The 13,905-nt window shown below is 39.4% G+C and overlaps 1 protein-coding gene across 9 annotated transcripts in view; it reads left to right on the forward strand.

Annotated features, from left to right (window-relative positions):
- The window catches only part of szt2 (SZT2 subunit of KICSTOR complex), a 112,395-nt gene that overhangs the window by 63,573 nt on the left and 34,917 nt on the right, over positions 1-13,905 (forward strand). For 7 of the 9 annotated variants that reach the window (XM_044361656.1, XM_044361655.1, XM_044361661.1 and 4 more), the window contains 9 exons: positions 631-822; positions 1,468-1,667; positions 3,644-3,810; positions 4,875-4,972; positions 5,134-5,266; positions 6,491-6,621; positions 7,860-7,907; positions 9,768-9,889; positions 11,042-11,227. In XM_044361656.1, coding sequence (XP_044217591.1) covers positions 631-822; positions 1,468-1,667; positions 3,644-3,810; positions 4,875-4,972; positions 5,134-5,266; positions 6,491-6,621; positions 7,860-7,907; positions 9,768-9,889; positions 11,042-11,227 — 1,277 coding nt within the window. The remainder of the gene's footprint in view (positions 1-630; positions 823-1,467; positions 1,668-3,643; positions 3,811-4,874; positions 4,973-5,133; positions 5,267-6,490; positions 6,622-7,859; positions 7,908-9,767; positions 9,890-11,041; positions 11,228-13,905) is intronic. The other 2 variants (XM_044361657.1, XM_044361659.1) reach the window with 2 other exon arrangements.

The raw sequence follows: 13,905 nt of genomic DNA on the forward strand, positions 1-13,905 counted from the left end.
GCTAAAAATAGGTGATTGAATGCTTTCCCGTTGCCAGTAGACAAGTTTGTCTCTTTTTTTGTTTTTTTGGTGTGTCATGTTTGATGTCACAGTTAGCATCTAGTTAGCATGGCTAGTATCATTAGCATAGCTGTGCCGTGCTGTGTGTAGCCCATAAAAATAAGGTGTAGCTGCAGGTCTCCAATTTAACAGCAATGTGCTGGACAGGTGACAAGTGTGTCAACCGAAAAACGTCAAAGCACAGATATAAAGTCACACAGCTGACTGACTGTTAGCCTAGCATGCTAATACTACATGAACATATGGATCAGGCCATAAATTTACATATGGATGAGACCATATGTTTACAGACATCCTCAGATAGAAACAGATGAAAGAGCAGCCGGAAATGGGGTGAAAATTTGCGTGTCCACCCAGATGTCATGTTTTCATCAATGCCGATGGGAGCTGGAGCCAATAAATACCCATGACTACTTCAGAGTCATTTGACCCATGAATGAATGCCGATTGTACCCTTTCCCACTGAAGGATTTTTCTCTAGTGGGAAAGGGGCTTAATAGTACTAAGTCAAAGACAGAGAGTACTGAAACATAACAAACATTGTGTGTGCTTGTGCTGGTCTTCTAACAGAGCCACAGCTGTATGTGCGGTTTGACATCTGGGAGCAAGGCAACGTCAGCCCCTTACAACTGAGTGATAAACTGCAGGGGGCACTCCGCCATGCGCTCTGTGACGTCGTCATGGAGCTCAGAGTCTTGCCCAATCCCCTTTGTCTAGGTGTCCCCTGCCACACAACCAAATCTCAGAAGGAAGAAGCTAAAGGTGAGACCATCAATAAATGCTTATTTGTTTATCATTACTCTATGCTATGTGTACTGTTTACCTGTTGGCTATCAAATTGCAGGGAATGAGGGAATGGACATTGTATAGCATTGAGCAATCCAAAATAAGCAACACCTTACAGTTTAACTTAATCCAGAACACAATCACAAACTATTGCTGCTAAATGAACCACTGAGTTGAATCAACTCCTCTCTCAGAAAGTGAAGCAACATTGTACCAGATTGCATTGAGTTGTCTGGGTATTCGTCATATTAATTGTGCCCCATGTGGACCACATTACAGTGAAAATAGTTTCATAATTAACTGGTATTATATAGTTAGAAGTATGTGTTTAATCAAAGGAAATAAAAGTCTTTTATAGACATTTGATTGTGAAAATGAATATTCAATTGTAAAAAAATAGCTGTATTGTTGTATGTGATGTGTTTTCAAGTTTGTGTGTGTGTCATGTTTGTTGCTGTTATGGTCCATGGTCCCATCTCACAGAACAATGTCCTTCCTCTCTAAAAATGTGTCAGTCTAAACTAGAGTCATACAAGCCTAAAGCTGAGACCTGAAGACATCTTAACTGTTCTGTTGCAAATCACAGATATAAATGTTTGTCTTTCTACAATGTGTCTACAGGACTGTTGATTCCTTTACCTGAGGTGAAAGAGGTGAAGGATAGTCCCAGGCAGCGTAGTGGCTCACGGGTATTTAAAACCAGCCCCTCACCCATCACCTTAACCCAGTCTGTAGGGAGCACCCCCATAACGGGGACCAGCACACCCGAGTCCACTACACCCACTGGAAGGAGCACCCGCCGGAGCTTCTGGGACATACTGGTCAGTTCACCTACAGGTTGAAGGCTTTCACTATGGAAGTCACACAGTGTTGTAAATGGGTAATATCACTGGGTTGAAGTAATACTAATGTTTTTTCTTCTGATTTGCTTACTGAAATAACTAAACTTAAACCACAGTGTTTTCTGTAAATTTCTAACATTCTTCATCTGTTCTTCATTAATAGCTTAATAACAACAGACTAAAATATCTTGAACAATTATAAACCAACCTCTAAACTGATGGAAAGAGCTTTCATGAATTAAACATCTTTTTTTTAGATTGCAGTTAGGCTTTAACTAGGGAGTTAAAGAGGGACTTTGGCACTAAAAAGACTGTAACGTTGAAAGATATCTACTTGATTTGACTCTGGACGCTGAAGCTTCATATTAGCTTCAGATAAACTTTTAAATACATTTAAACACATTTAAACAGAAGGAGGACTGTGGATTTTGTCTCCCATCACTTACATTGTAAGTGCATTATGAAGGGATCTTCTAATGGTCAGTGTGAACAGAAAGAATGATTACAGCAAGAAAAACCTGTTTCAATGTTCATTTAGGTTCCTGACTGTTGTTTTAAGACAGACTTGAACAATTGTGAACCTGTCCTTGAATTTCTTCTGATGTGTATATTAATAAAAGTCATGAAATAACTGCTTAAAATGACTTAACCTTGGTGCAGCAAAGATTTTATACAGCACTCACTTCCTCGCCTGAGCGGTGCTTTTGTGTGTGTGTGTGTACACAACATGGCAGTTCTTTGATACACATGTTGACAGGCAGTCACTGAATGGAAGCATACTTTGGGTAACCAGACAAACTACTGATTTTTTACTTAATTTTATTAGTGGCGCTACAGACAGCGGTCATCTTTTATGTTTTATGCTGGCTAGTTTCACCTGAGTGATATAGCCAGTTAACATAGCCAGTCATCTGATGGCAGACAGGATAAACTTTAAGCAAAATATAATTCTTTCAGTTCAGCATTTGACCCTGTGTTAACTTTGTTCACTGAGACAGAGAAGAAAATGAAAAATGTAAAACAGACAAAGCTGAGCTTTGAGACGGGAGGAAATGTGAGACAAGGTGAATGAGAGAAAGAGAGAAGGTGATGGAAATGACAGGGAGAGCAGCAGGTGCCGCGCACTGTACTGCACACAATGCAATCTCAAGCAAAAGAATGAAATAAAGAACATTATCTATTTTTACTAAATTATTTTTATCACATGGTCAGGAGACACAAGTGAGGAGACACAAAGAAAGTGACAGGCAGTGAACACAGGATGAGAGAGGAGCAAAGAGTTGAGGATGGACAGAGAAATGACAGACATACTGTATATACATGGATCCTGTCCTCTCTTGAGATGATCTCCATGAATAAAAATAAAAATGTGATGATGTCAAATCCACAGAGAAGTAATTGATCATTTTATTAGATTGATTGTAACGAAAACAGTCTATGATTATTATAGTAGCACACTCCAGACTCCATACGATAGAATATACTGTAGGTCCACCTTCATTACCAGTTTCCATTATTATGCAGATGAAACCCTGCTGTATTGTCCAAAACACAAAACCCATGGAGAGCTGTCATTCAGAGCTGGCTGTTTAAGATAAAACTAAAATTATTGTCCTAGGTAGAAGATGGAAATGCAAATTAATTAATCAGACACCCTAATTCATGAGCCTGTAACATGGTCAACCACTGCTAAAACCCTGGAAACTCCAATCCAGTTTATGATGTGATAAATTATTCCAAATTTCCAAACAAACATCAACAAAGACAACAAAATACAACTCACAAAACAGCAAAACTGAGTCTTACCCTGGTTACATTTTTGACTTCATAACTCCACATGAACTGGTGCACCACCTGAGATCCTCATATTAAGTCTTGCTGGTTGTTTCTACTATACACAGAGCTTATGTTGGGTTTTTTTGACAGAATAAATATGTTCTCTTCCATCCTTGCAGAGTAAGCCAGACTCATCAGAGCTAGGGAGCCCAAAAACAACTGATGACATAGTACAAGAAAAAGGAGAGGAGGGCCGAGCAGCACGACGAAGACACAAGACAGAGAGCGTGAAGCAGCAGTGGAGCCAGGAGAAAGCTATGGCTGTGGAGCTGGAGCAAGCCCAGAGGTGTGAAAAACCTTATCAGGGTTGAATATCACTGAAATATCACTGTGTGAATAATACCACGTCACTGAAGTCTTACTAATGAATACAGATTGGACGGAAATCACAAAAAGGTACTTCCTTTTTTCAATTAAAAGTCATGACGGAGTTTCAAATTTTAATAATTTTAAAATAGCAGGCAGCTGTTTGCAGTGAAAAAGCTCTAAAACCCACTGTACACTACCTACCCAGCACCAAACAGCAGACAGACACAGCTAGCGACTAGCTGGTGAACATAGTGGAGCATTATGTTGCTCTGTTTCTGCCACACTGTGTTAGTAGGCAAATGTTTATCATATCAACTTCACTAGGTAATAAAATGCTAATAGTGTTCACAGCTTGTTGCGCTGCCCCCAGCAATTATTCAGTTATTGCAGGTTTAAGTTTAAAAAGTGCTACAGCTGTTTAGCTAAAAAGCTATTTTGCCTGCAAACTGATTGCAGTGCAGTTTTTCCCTGGCGGACACTTGTTTGATAGCTTGTTCAGCAAGCTGAGTTGGAACACAAGCCATCTGTACTGTACTATTTTGTGCATATTTGTTATGTTCTATATATGAAGTTCATATACAGACTAATAATTTTTAAAAATTCAGAGGCTCTCTCTGTGTTTTATCACAGTATCTGCACAGATGGGGCGTTGTCATGACACCAACCAGTATAAAATATGAATTTCTTTCTCATGAGAACAGATTTTTTCCTCGAAAGATAGAGCAGGACATGTCATTTACAGAGCAGGTGTGTATGCTGTAGCAGAAAAAAAAATGCAGTTTCATCTTAGTCGGACTAAAATGATGCTTAAATCAGCTTAAAATAATAAGAACAAATTGCTAACATACTGTAAGTGAAAACTTACCCCAGCACATTATACAAATAACTTTGTACCATGGGTTAGTTTCCTCTGGAGCACTGTTATTGACAGCGACCAACATGCCTTTAAACCACCACAGCTGTGGTCTTTAGTGCTGCATGCACCTGTAGAAACGTCCTTTCATGGAGTATGTGTTTTCATTTGTATTTGTGGCTATGTAGGAGGCAGGTGTCTCAGTTGGAGGAGGGAGATGTGGGCACTCTGCACCCCATCTACCAGGTTACCTGCCAGCCGTGGATCACTTTCATGGCTAAACTCGGTAAGTTTCATTTCATTCTCCTCAATTACTGTATATTATGATGGGAAAATGAGTTTGGGACAGAATGCATTTTCTGATGATGAGGTTTTATATTCTGTGAGTTGAAGAACCTCATTCTCTGTATCTGTGCTTTTCTATTCCTGCTGGGCTCTGGGTAACAGGCTGCTCCTCCATTCAGCAGTGCACGGCTGAAATTGCTTCGCACTTCCTGCTGCCTTCCATCTTGACAGAGATTGTCAATTTGGTCAGTTCTCTGGCCAGTGATACAACAGTAAAGGCATTTGAAAAGACAAGGTGAGTTTTTGTCACTTTTCAGAACTGTAATGATTACAGTTTTTGTTCTAAATAGCAAAATTCAGTCTCTTGCATTGCACTATCACACACAATGTACTTAACAACAAGAACACTTATGCAGTAATAGCACTTTACCCTCACTGATGGCTGTTCTCAATTAAAGAGATGGCAGAGATTTTTCACTGATAAACAGAATAAAAATGTCCCAAGAAAGTCTTTAGAGACAGACTAATATTTTATCTTGTATTTTCTTTATACCTTTTGTCTACATCATTCCCACAGACTGGATGATAGCTTCAGATCACATATTAAAAGTCCAGTATGTAGAATTTAGTGGCATCTGGTGGAACGGGCTTGGCAGAAATGGAATATAATATTCATAAGTATGTTTTAATGAGTGTATAATCACCTAACACAAAGAATCAATGTGTTTTTGTTACCATAGAATGAGCCCTTTATATATTCATAGGGAGCAGGTCCTCTTCCACAGAGCCCTCCATGTTGCACCGCCACGTTTCTACAGTAGCCCAGAATGGACAAACCAAACACTGGCTCTAGAGAGGGCCTTTTGCATTTTTTGTGGCCACTGTAGGTTTGCCTCCACGGATGGAGGGGAGGGGTATTCAGTTGGTTGTAATCTGCAACCTCACTGCAAGATGGCACTAAATCCTACACACTGGTCCTTTAACAAACCAGTTTTCTTTTGGCATACTCATCTAAGTGATTGAACAATATACTACAATAGTTAGTCAAGTTTAGCTCTTTAATTCCTTGATTGTTGCCAGACAGATAATAACAATGACGTTTTGGACTGCAATCATGATTAATGCACATACATGTGGTGCAGGGGCAAAATTTGTACACACTAAGAATACCGCTGCTGTAGAGATAAACTGTTTGATTCCTGGCTGTGTTAAGCATTCCAACATACACAAGTGCTTGTCTGGTGGGAAGCCAGTGGGGGATTACACCCTTATTGCTGCACTAGTGATGCGTGCTGGTTTGTCAAGGTGGTACATGTCCGTCAGCAGTCCTCCAGATTTCAAAAAGGGGTGTAATTGTCAAAAACTCAAGTATGGTGGATCTCTATTATAGCTTACAGAGAGGGTTTGTTTCAGCCCTTCATTCTTCCACATGTACAGTGCAGTGTACAGTATTGTGTCACAGCTGTGTGATGTTGCTAAACCTCAATAATGGTTTTCTCCATTTCTTAAACCTTTTTAGATGTCCCCCATCTGGAAACATCTTTGTACCATTCCCTCTTGCCCAGAACCTCAGCCAGCCTCCTGATGCTACAAGGAGCTTCATTCTCATTGGACGGAACTTCCATCAGTGGCACTGTAGCACAGAGCAAGGTAACTGCTTAAGACAGTGTCTCTAAGCATTCATAGCAGTCACCTACAATGTCAGTACTCATGCTCTGCACTGCTTATTAAACTATATATAGTAGGCACACCACAACAATGATTATCAATCCATATTGCAACATTGTAGTCAGTTTTACCTCTTTTTTCTATCTTAGTCAAAGGTGACTGGAACAGCAAATTAATGACCTGGGTGACTGGAAATATTCATGAATATATTCTAACAATTACTTAGTTCAACAAGATTGTTTCCTTCACCTACAGTATGTTTTTGCCCTGTTTTCTGGCTGTCAGCAGAAGGTCTCTTATCAACACAGTTCAATGAAATTTCGAGGACTGTACTGAACAATGAGCTTTAACTACATACTACAGTACCCATGAGCCTTTTTGGCTGTTGACATGAAACTTTATTGTTTAAATCCTAACAAAAACAAAAAAAAAAAAATGTTGAAGAATTTATCTAAAATCTGTCCAAAATCCAAAAGTGAACTGTTTAAAATGACTGAATCCCATTGGTTCTACAATAACGCAGCTTTTAACTGCAACTGCTGTTTGTGGCGCAGCAGCACATTTTTAAGCTGAGTGACTGAAGCACAAAGCACTCTGGGACATGTAACTGACTTCTATCAGTAAAATTGTTTGGGTTTGTTTGTTTTTTGTCCTTGAATTTATTTTCAATTTATAAGAATTTAGTCCAAGTGTTGCTCCACCAGCCAGTCACAGTGAACAAATAAATGAATAGGAGTTTAACTTTTGGAACCCAAGACAGCTGATAAATCCCACTTCTCTGCTAGAATTTTGTTTGTAACTATGATATGTGACCTCCAGGTCCAAATATTCTTGCCAGTATACTATAAACTTAATACAATAGGAATTATGTCAACGAGATAGTGTTGTTGCCCCAATAGCATCTAGTTGAAGTATTGATTAATGTCTATATCAATGTATGACAGTACTTTGAGACATTGTATCAGCAGCATGTTGCTAACACCTGTTGTAACCTTATGTGTAGTGTAGAGTAAGAGGTCCAAGCATGAGTGTTTTGTCTCAAAGCTTTCAGTATGCTCTCCTTGCTGCTGCTCTTTGATTCTGTGTTTCTCTGTCATGCTACCAGCTGTCTAACATACCTGTGTTATTTTGCAAGTGTCTGCTTACATCAGTTTGTGTCGAGCTGTGTGTTTCACTCTCCATGCTGCCTTGCTGTTTGTACCATCTCTGTTTGCCTACAGAAGACAGTTCAGATGAGGAAAACACGCCAGTGCTAAATAGGTTCACACGTAAGTTTGCCTTTCAGCTTAACACATTGGTGCTGATGGGATGTTTTGCTGGGTTTTTAAGGAAATGTAGTGATAAATACATTTTTGAAACATTTATCTATTAAATATATGTATTTCTTAAACAATGCAGCTTAAAAATGGATAAAAGAAGAAATATCATGTAACATGGTGCACCGTGTACACTGCATGGTTTACCTGCTCTGAGCAGATGGGGGGCAGATGGAGGACAAGTTTCCATCCAAATGTAGCACAAATGTTAAACAAATTTCACTACTGATATGTGAATACAAGTTTGTTACGCTAATTCTGTTGTCTTGGTTAATCTTTTGTGAGGGGAAAAAACTCTGTAAGACCACTTTATGACTGTGGCGAGTGGACTGAGTGTTTCTGTAGTTCCTACAATACCAACAGAGCGATACGTCTTCTCTAGTAAAACCATCAGCAGTCACTTTCAGGAGTCGCATTCTCCCAGTTAAACATTTCTTCATATCATATGAATAATTTAAGCTGATCAACTCAATAGATTATAATAACACACAAGGTGTGCCAGAGTCAGTACACTGACTTTCAATGTGTCAGATTTTACATATTTAATCAACATTTCTCATCTTATTCTAATATAAATAAACATTCCCTGAGGATTTATCAAGTTTATCTTATCTCAAGCCTAGTCTCACAGGTATTTTTGGTTTTTTTCCTCCTTGGTTCTCAAAAAAAATCCCATCCACACAAGCACTATTTAAAAAAAAAAAATCTCTGTCTAAATGAAAATGCAAAAACACTGTCAAGAGCATGCAATATAATTCTAACCCTAAACCCATGTTGGCCAATCAGAAGCCTGAAATAAACCTATTTCTGGTAGACTACCTGCAATGGTGCATTCTGATGCCTCTGTTCCTCAATATAGTGGAAGAGTAACTGAACATTTATGTGTAAACTTAGCCAGATTAGAACCAGCAGTATTTTGGCCACATCCGCCATTGCACGAAATGTCACCTCATGTAAACAAAAGAGATAATGGCGCATACTCTGACAGCAAAATGCATAGAAAAAGCTATATTATCAGAAATACCCATATACGTGTGGACTAACGTTAGGCCTCGTTCTCAGGTTGTAGCTGCAGTTTATGAACATTAATTAGGCTGCCACTCAAAACTCTCATTCAACACATCTTAACTAAATCTGAGAATAGTAGTCATTTACAACTTTAGTTTCTTGCATACAAGTTAGTAAGTTGAGTGTCATCACCACTATACCAAACCTCAGCATGCCTCAGTGCATGTCACTTTACCAGCAGAGAGCTGCACTTTGTGCTGCATGCCTGCATGAAAATAGAGCCCAATCAGCTTATTTAAAACAATGAAAAAGAATAAAATACGCTAAAATAATTCAGTGAAATAAAACAAAAATAAAAATCAAGGGTATATGAACAAGTTTGTTGAAGCAGACCTTAAATCTTCTGAAACTTGGAATACTACTTGATCTATTTGAGTCTGGCAATGACAATACCTCATCATTCTGGTTCCTTCCTCCTGAAGATTAATGTCTGTAACATAGATACTACAATCTGAATAATATCTGTAACATATTACTGTGGAATACAAATAGTTAACACTCTCCATGTTTCCTCTCTTCCACTGATTGTATAACTGTACAAATGAAACTTAACTACATCTAAAAAGTTGATCCTATGCTAGGGTTCTGTGCATTGACTGTAATCCTGTAGTTTGGTGAAGAACAGGTAAAAGAATGTCCTGAGCGTCAGTAGGGGTCTGTGTTAAAGGTATTGCCACAGCATGTTACATGGCTTTGATTCACATTACCTTGCCATTTCACTGAGTTTCCCTCTCTTCTGCCCAGCTCATAAGGGCTTCCAGCGCTTCGAGGCTCTGGAGCAGAGTGATTGGTTCAGTCCCAGCCAGGCCGGGGCAGGGCTGGCTCCCCGCCAGAGGTTCCTCTTCATCAGCATCCTGGACAAAAAGGTGACTTGGCGTGTGAAAGCCTTGGAATTGTGACTTTTCCCTTAGGCCAACCAGAGAACAAGTCAGAGCTCTAACAAACAGGAATTTATAAGTCCCTGTTTGTATGCAACTGTGAGCAGTGAATCACACTTGTGTTATATGTAGAAGTAGAATTAGACATTTGCTCTCTTTAATGGTCCATTAAAGGGCTGCTTCAGCCATAATACCATACTGTTTTCTCTCACTTACCTCCTAGTGGTGAGGTCTGTGGATTATACACAGTAATTATAACATTGTATACATAGTGTTTTTACATTTTGCATTGATTTACTGATCTAAATATAGTACACAAGATTGTACATCATTTGTATATAACTGGACAAAAGTCTCTGCCAGTAAATAAATAAATGTAAATGTAATGGAGTTGAACATTTTACAACATTTTAAGTGTAATATACATTTTCAGTGTTGTGAACACCACAAACTCCATTGATTTACCTGCTTTATATGGGAGTTGAGGTAGAAATCTCCTTTTGTAATTTGGTTGAACCAACCCTAGCAGCACATTCTATCATCTTTATAGTGTATTCTATGTGTGCTCAAATGAAATGATGATGTATTAGTAAAATCTTTTTGCCATTTGTTAAACATATATTGCTCAGGCTTTACAGTACACTTACAGTATGCATGGTTTCACCTCTCAAACAGCATTGCTGTGCTCATAAGAAAAGATGATGTCTGTATGTATGTACTTTATGCTCAGTGAACTTATCCTGGTTAAAACAACAACTTTAAAAGATGGATGGTAAAATGGTAAATGTACTGCACACATATAGGGCTTTTCTAGTCTTCTAACCACTCAAGCACTTTTACACTACAAGCCACATTCACCCATTCACACACACTCTCACACGCTGATGGCAGCAAGCTACCACACAGGGTGCTATTGCAGACAGCGAGAGACATTTGGGGTTCAGTATCTTGCCCAAGGACACTACAACATGTGGACTGGAGGAGCCGGGAATCGAACCGCTGGTCCTCCGATTAGTGGAAGACCTGCTCTACCTCCTGAGCCACAACCGTTCAGGAAGTAGAGGATAAATAACAATTCAGAATTATAAATGTAGGCATCCTGCAAGTGTTTTTGACTATGTTGCCCTCTCTGTGTGCTAGGTGACTCTGTACAGCTATAACTGGTCTGTGGACCTGGGCGCCTCTCTGAATCGTGAGCTGGTCCGCCTTGTTAAGTGGCAGAATGCGAGGGCTCATGTTGTCCACTGCCTGCTCAGCCAGAAGATGGGCCTCTTCCATCACCACTGCTTCTCTGATGCACCCATCCACGAAATGGACTCCAAGCAGGTAATAGGACTGACACATTCGTTAATGTGGAGCATCACCAGCAAGTCAACAGCATGAAAAGCCTTCAAAAGTGTGGCACGTTTAGCAGGTTGTTTGTCTGTTTGATGTGGTTGAATTCAGTGGTCACTTGACTGTTCAAGCTCCATTCAGGGTTTTTGTTGCGTCTCTGTCCTGCTCTTTATTAATTCGGGGAAGATTACCTAAGATAGATTTGCTGAACACATTGGTTATGTTTGAAAGATGAATTTTGACATTATTACATTATACATTACTATGTACATTACCATAATTAGATATTTATCTGGGTTCTTACTTTCACATAAGTTAGCCAACCAGCTCACGGAGTAGAAGATAAAATCTACTAGTAAGAATTGTCCTTTCAACTGACAAAATCAACAGTCGCCGGCTGTCTTAAATCAAGGACACATTATGCAAGAACCACTCGTACAGGCAGAGCATGTACAAATGATTTAAGACAACTCGTGGAATTCACCAACTTTCTGTTAGGTGTGAATAAAATTTCTGAGTGGTCCAGGTCTGTTGTACAAGTCATGAACAGATGTCTGTTTTTCCGTGTTTTTCGGATTGGAATTTGAATTCTTTTTATACAACCGATCACCACAAATCAAGACATTATAATTTAACTGGAAAATAAACTCAGCATTGAGGTTAGTAGAATAAAAAAAATGAAGAATTCCGAAGTGTGTTTTAAATGAAATCAAGGTGTCGCAGTAACAGGCAGCAAAATGTGAACAAGCTTGTTTTAGAAACTGACCACAACACCATGCACCCCTTAATTATCCACGTTTCCTGTTTGGTTGACTGCAGGAACAGTGATAAGTGAGTGTCAAGAGAGAAAAAACTCAACATTAAAATGGTCGTATTTGGATGACACTATCAATATAAAGTTATGACAGAATGCATTTACAAAAGGATATTTTTCCTGTATAACTCTAAAGGTCACAGCTGTTTAACAGAAACAGGTGCTGCAACATCTGATTTTGCCCTTTTCTCCACCACCAGATAATTAATACTAAAGCAGGAGAAATTTATGTTTTTGGAAGACATCCTGATAAGGAGTCAAGCTTCACAGTTTGTCATAGTTCCAATTCTAGGGTAGACATTTACTAGATTTTTCCGGTAACAGAAAATGATACCCGAGAAACACTTTTATGACAAAAATAAAAGCAGTGTCACCATCATTTGCTCCCTTCAGAATATATAAGCTGCTTTAACACCTTATTATTGTCACTGAAAGGCAGCTGCCTGTTTCAAACTGCCATTCACTATGACTACATATGGTGGTGGCTGGGAGCTGCTGGGGGAGGGGAGGATGGCCTGCTAGTTCAGGTGGAATCAGACTGTCAGGACAGCATCTGGATTTACGCTGTTGCAGGAGGTAGCGGGTCCCGGGGCAGATTTCATGCAGCTGTTGTGTCCTGGGGAGGAATTGGTGTGACTTCCCACATAAATAATGTAAATACCTGTTACTCCACCAGCCTGACATATGGTTCACATGGTGTTTATGTGATGCATTGTTTCTAGCTACAGTAATTATGTTTCTACAGCAGCTATATCTACACGCACTTCCATTGTTACTACTTGTAGCATGGCACAGCATTTCTAGGCACAGTGAAATGCTACCCAGGGCATGATGTTTACCCTTAGCAATGATATTTCTGTCTGACTATCACCATGTGTGTGCAGACTATAAACTACAGTAACCAGAATTCCTTGCATACTGTATATGATAAAGAGCTCAACGACCTGAAGCCACATCTAGGCAGGCCTGTTCCACCAGTAACTCAATAAAAACTCATCGGTCTTTCTGAAAAATTGAAACATGTTTCACTACTCATATTTAAGATAATGACAGACCTTGATATTAGAAGTTATACCCTTCAGAATCTCTCTATATAAAGCCTGTCTGTCTGTCTGTCTGTATATATGTATGTTTGTCCTTCACATATCTCAAGAACCGTTCATTTGATCCACTTCACTCTTGGTGGGTGTATTGTTGGGGACACAGTTGTGAGTACCAGTTTGGTGCAATTTGGACACGCAACACATTCAATATTAATAAACTTGGAATAAACAAGTCAGAGCCTCTCTGCTCTGCAGCAGCCGGGCAGGGCTTCTGGGCTCAGTCATGATCAGAGCTGTACAACCTGTCATGAGAGATACAAGAGGATGGCATCTCTCTTTGTTTTATAACATCAAAAATTAGGCTTTGTCAAGGGTTTCCTGACTCATTTTAAAAAAGAAAAAGAGAGAGAGAGGGCGAACTGGACGTACAAGCTAGAGAGAAACCCGTGAATAATAGAAATACGTTATTTTCTGATTGTTTCACAGCAATTACGTTCTAAATCACAAATAGACACAAGTTTGTGTTCTTACTAATGTCTGAGGTTTTCTCACCTTTTAAAACAGAACACACGAATTCTGGTTCTTGTAACTGTGAACTTACACTCTATGAAGTTATTAGTAAGGTGCACAACCTTTTGGAAACACTGCACTGCACAGACTGCATTTCCTCATCCACCGAAGACTGGATTAAGATTGAATCAATTCCAGGTGAAAAAAGTGCTCCAATTGTCATTCAGTAGAAATACTGTCAGGCAGAGGCTGTCACCAACCACCCCCCCACCCCCACCCCCCTCCAATCTTCCTGTCACCTG

This window comes from Thunnus albacares, chromosome 9, assembly GCF_914725855.1.
Source record: "Thunnus albacares chromosome 9, fThuAlb1.1, whole genome shotgun sequence".
Lineage (NCBI taxonomy): Eukaryota > Metazoa > Chordata > Actinopteri > Scombriformes > Scombridae > Thunnus > Thunnus albacares.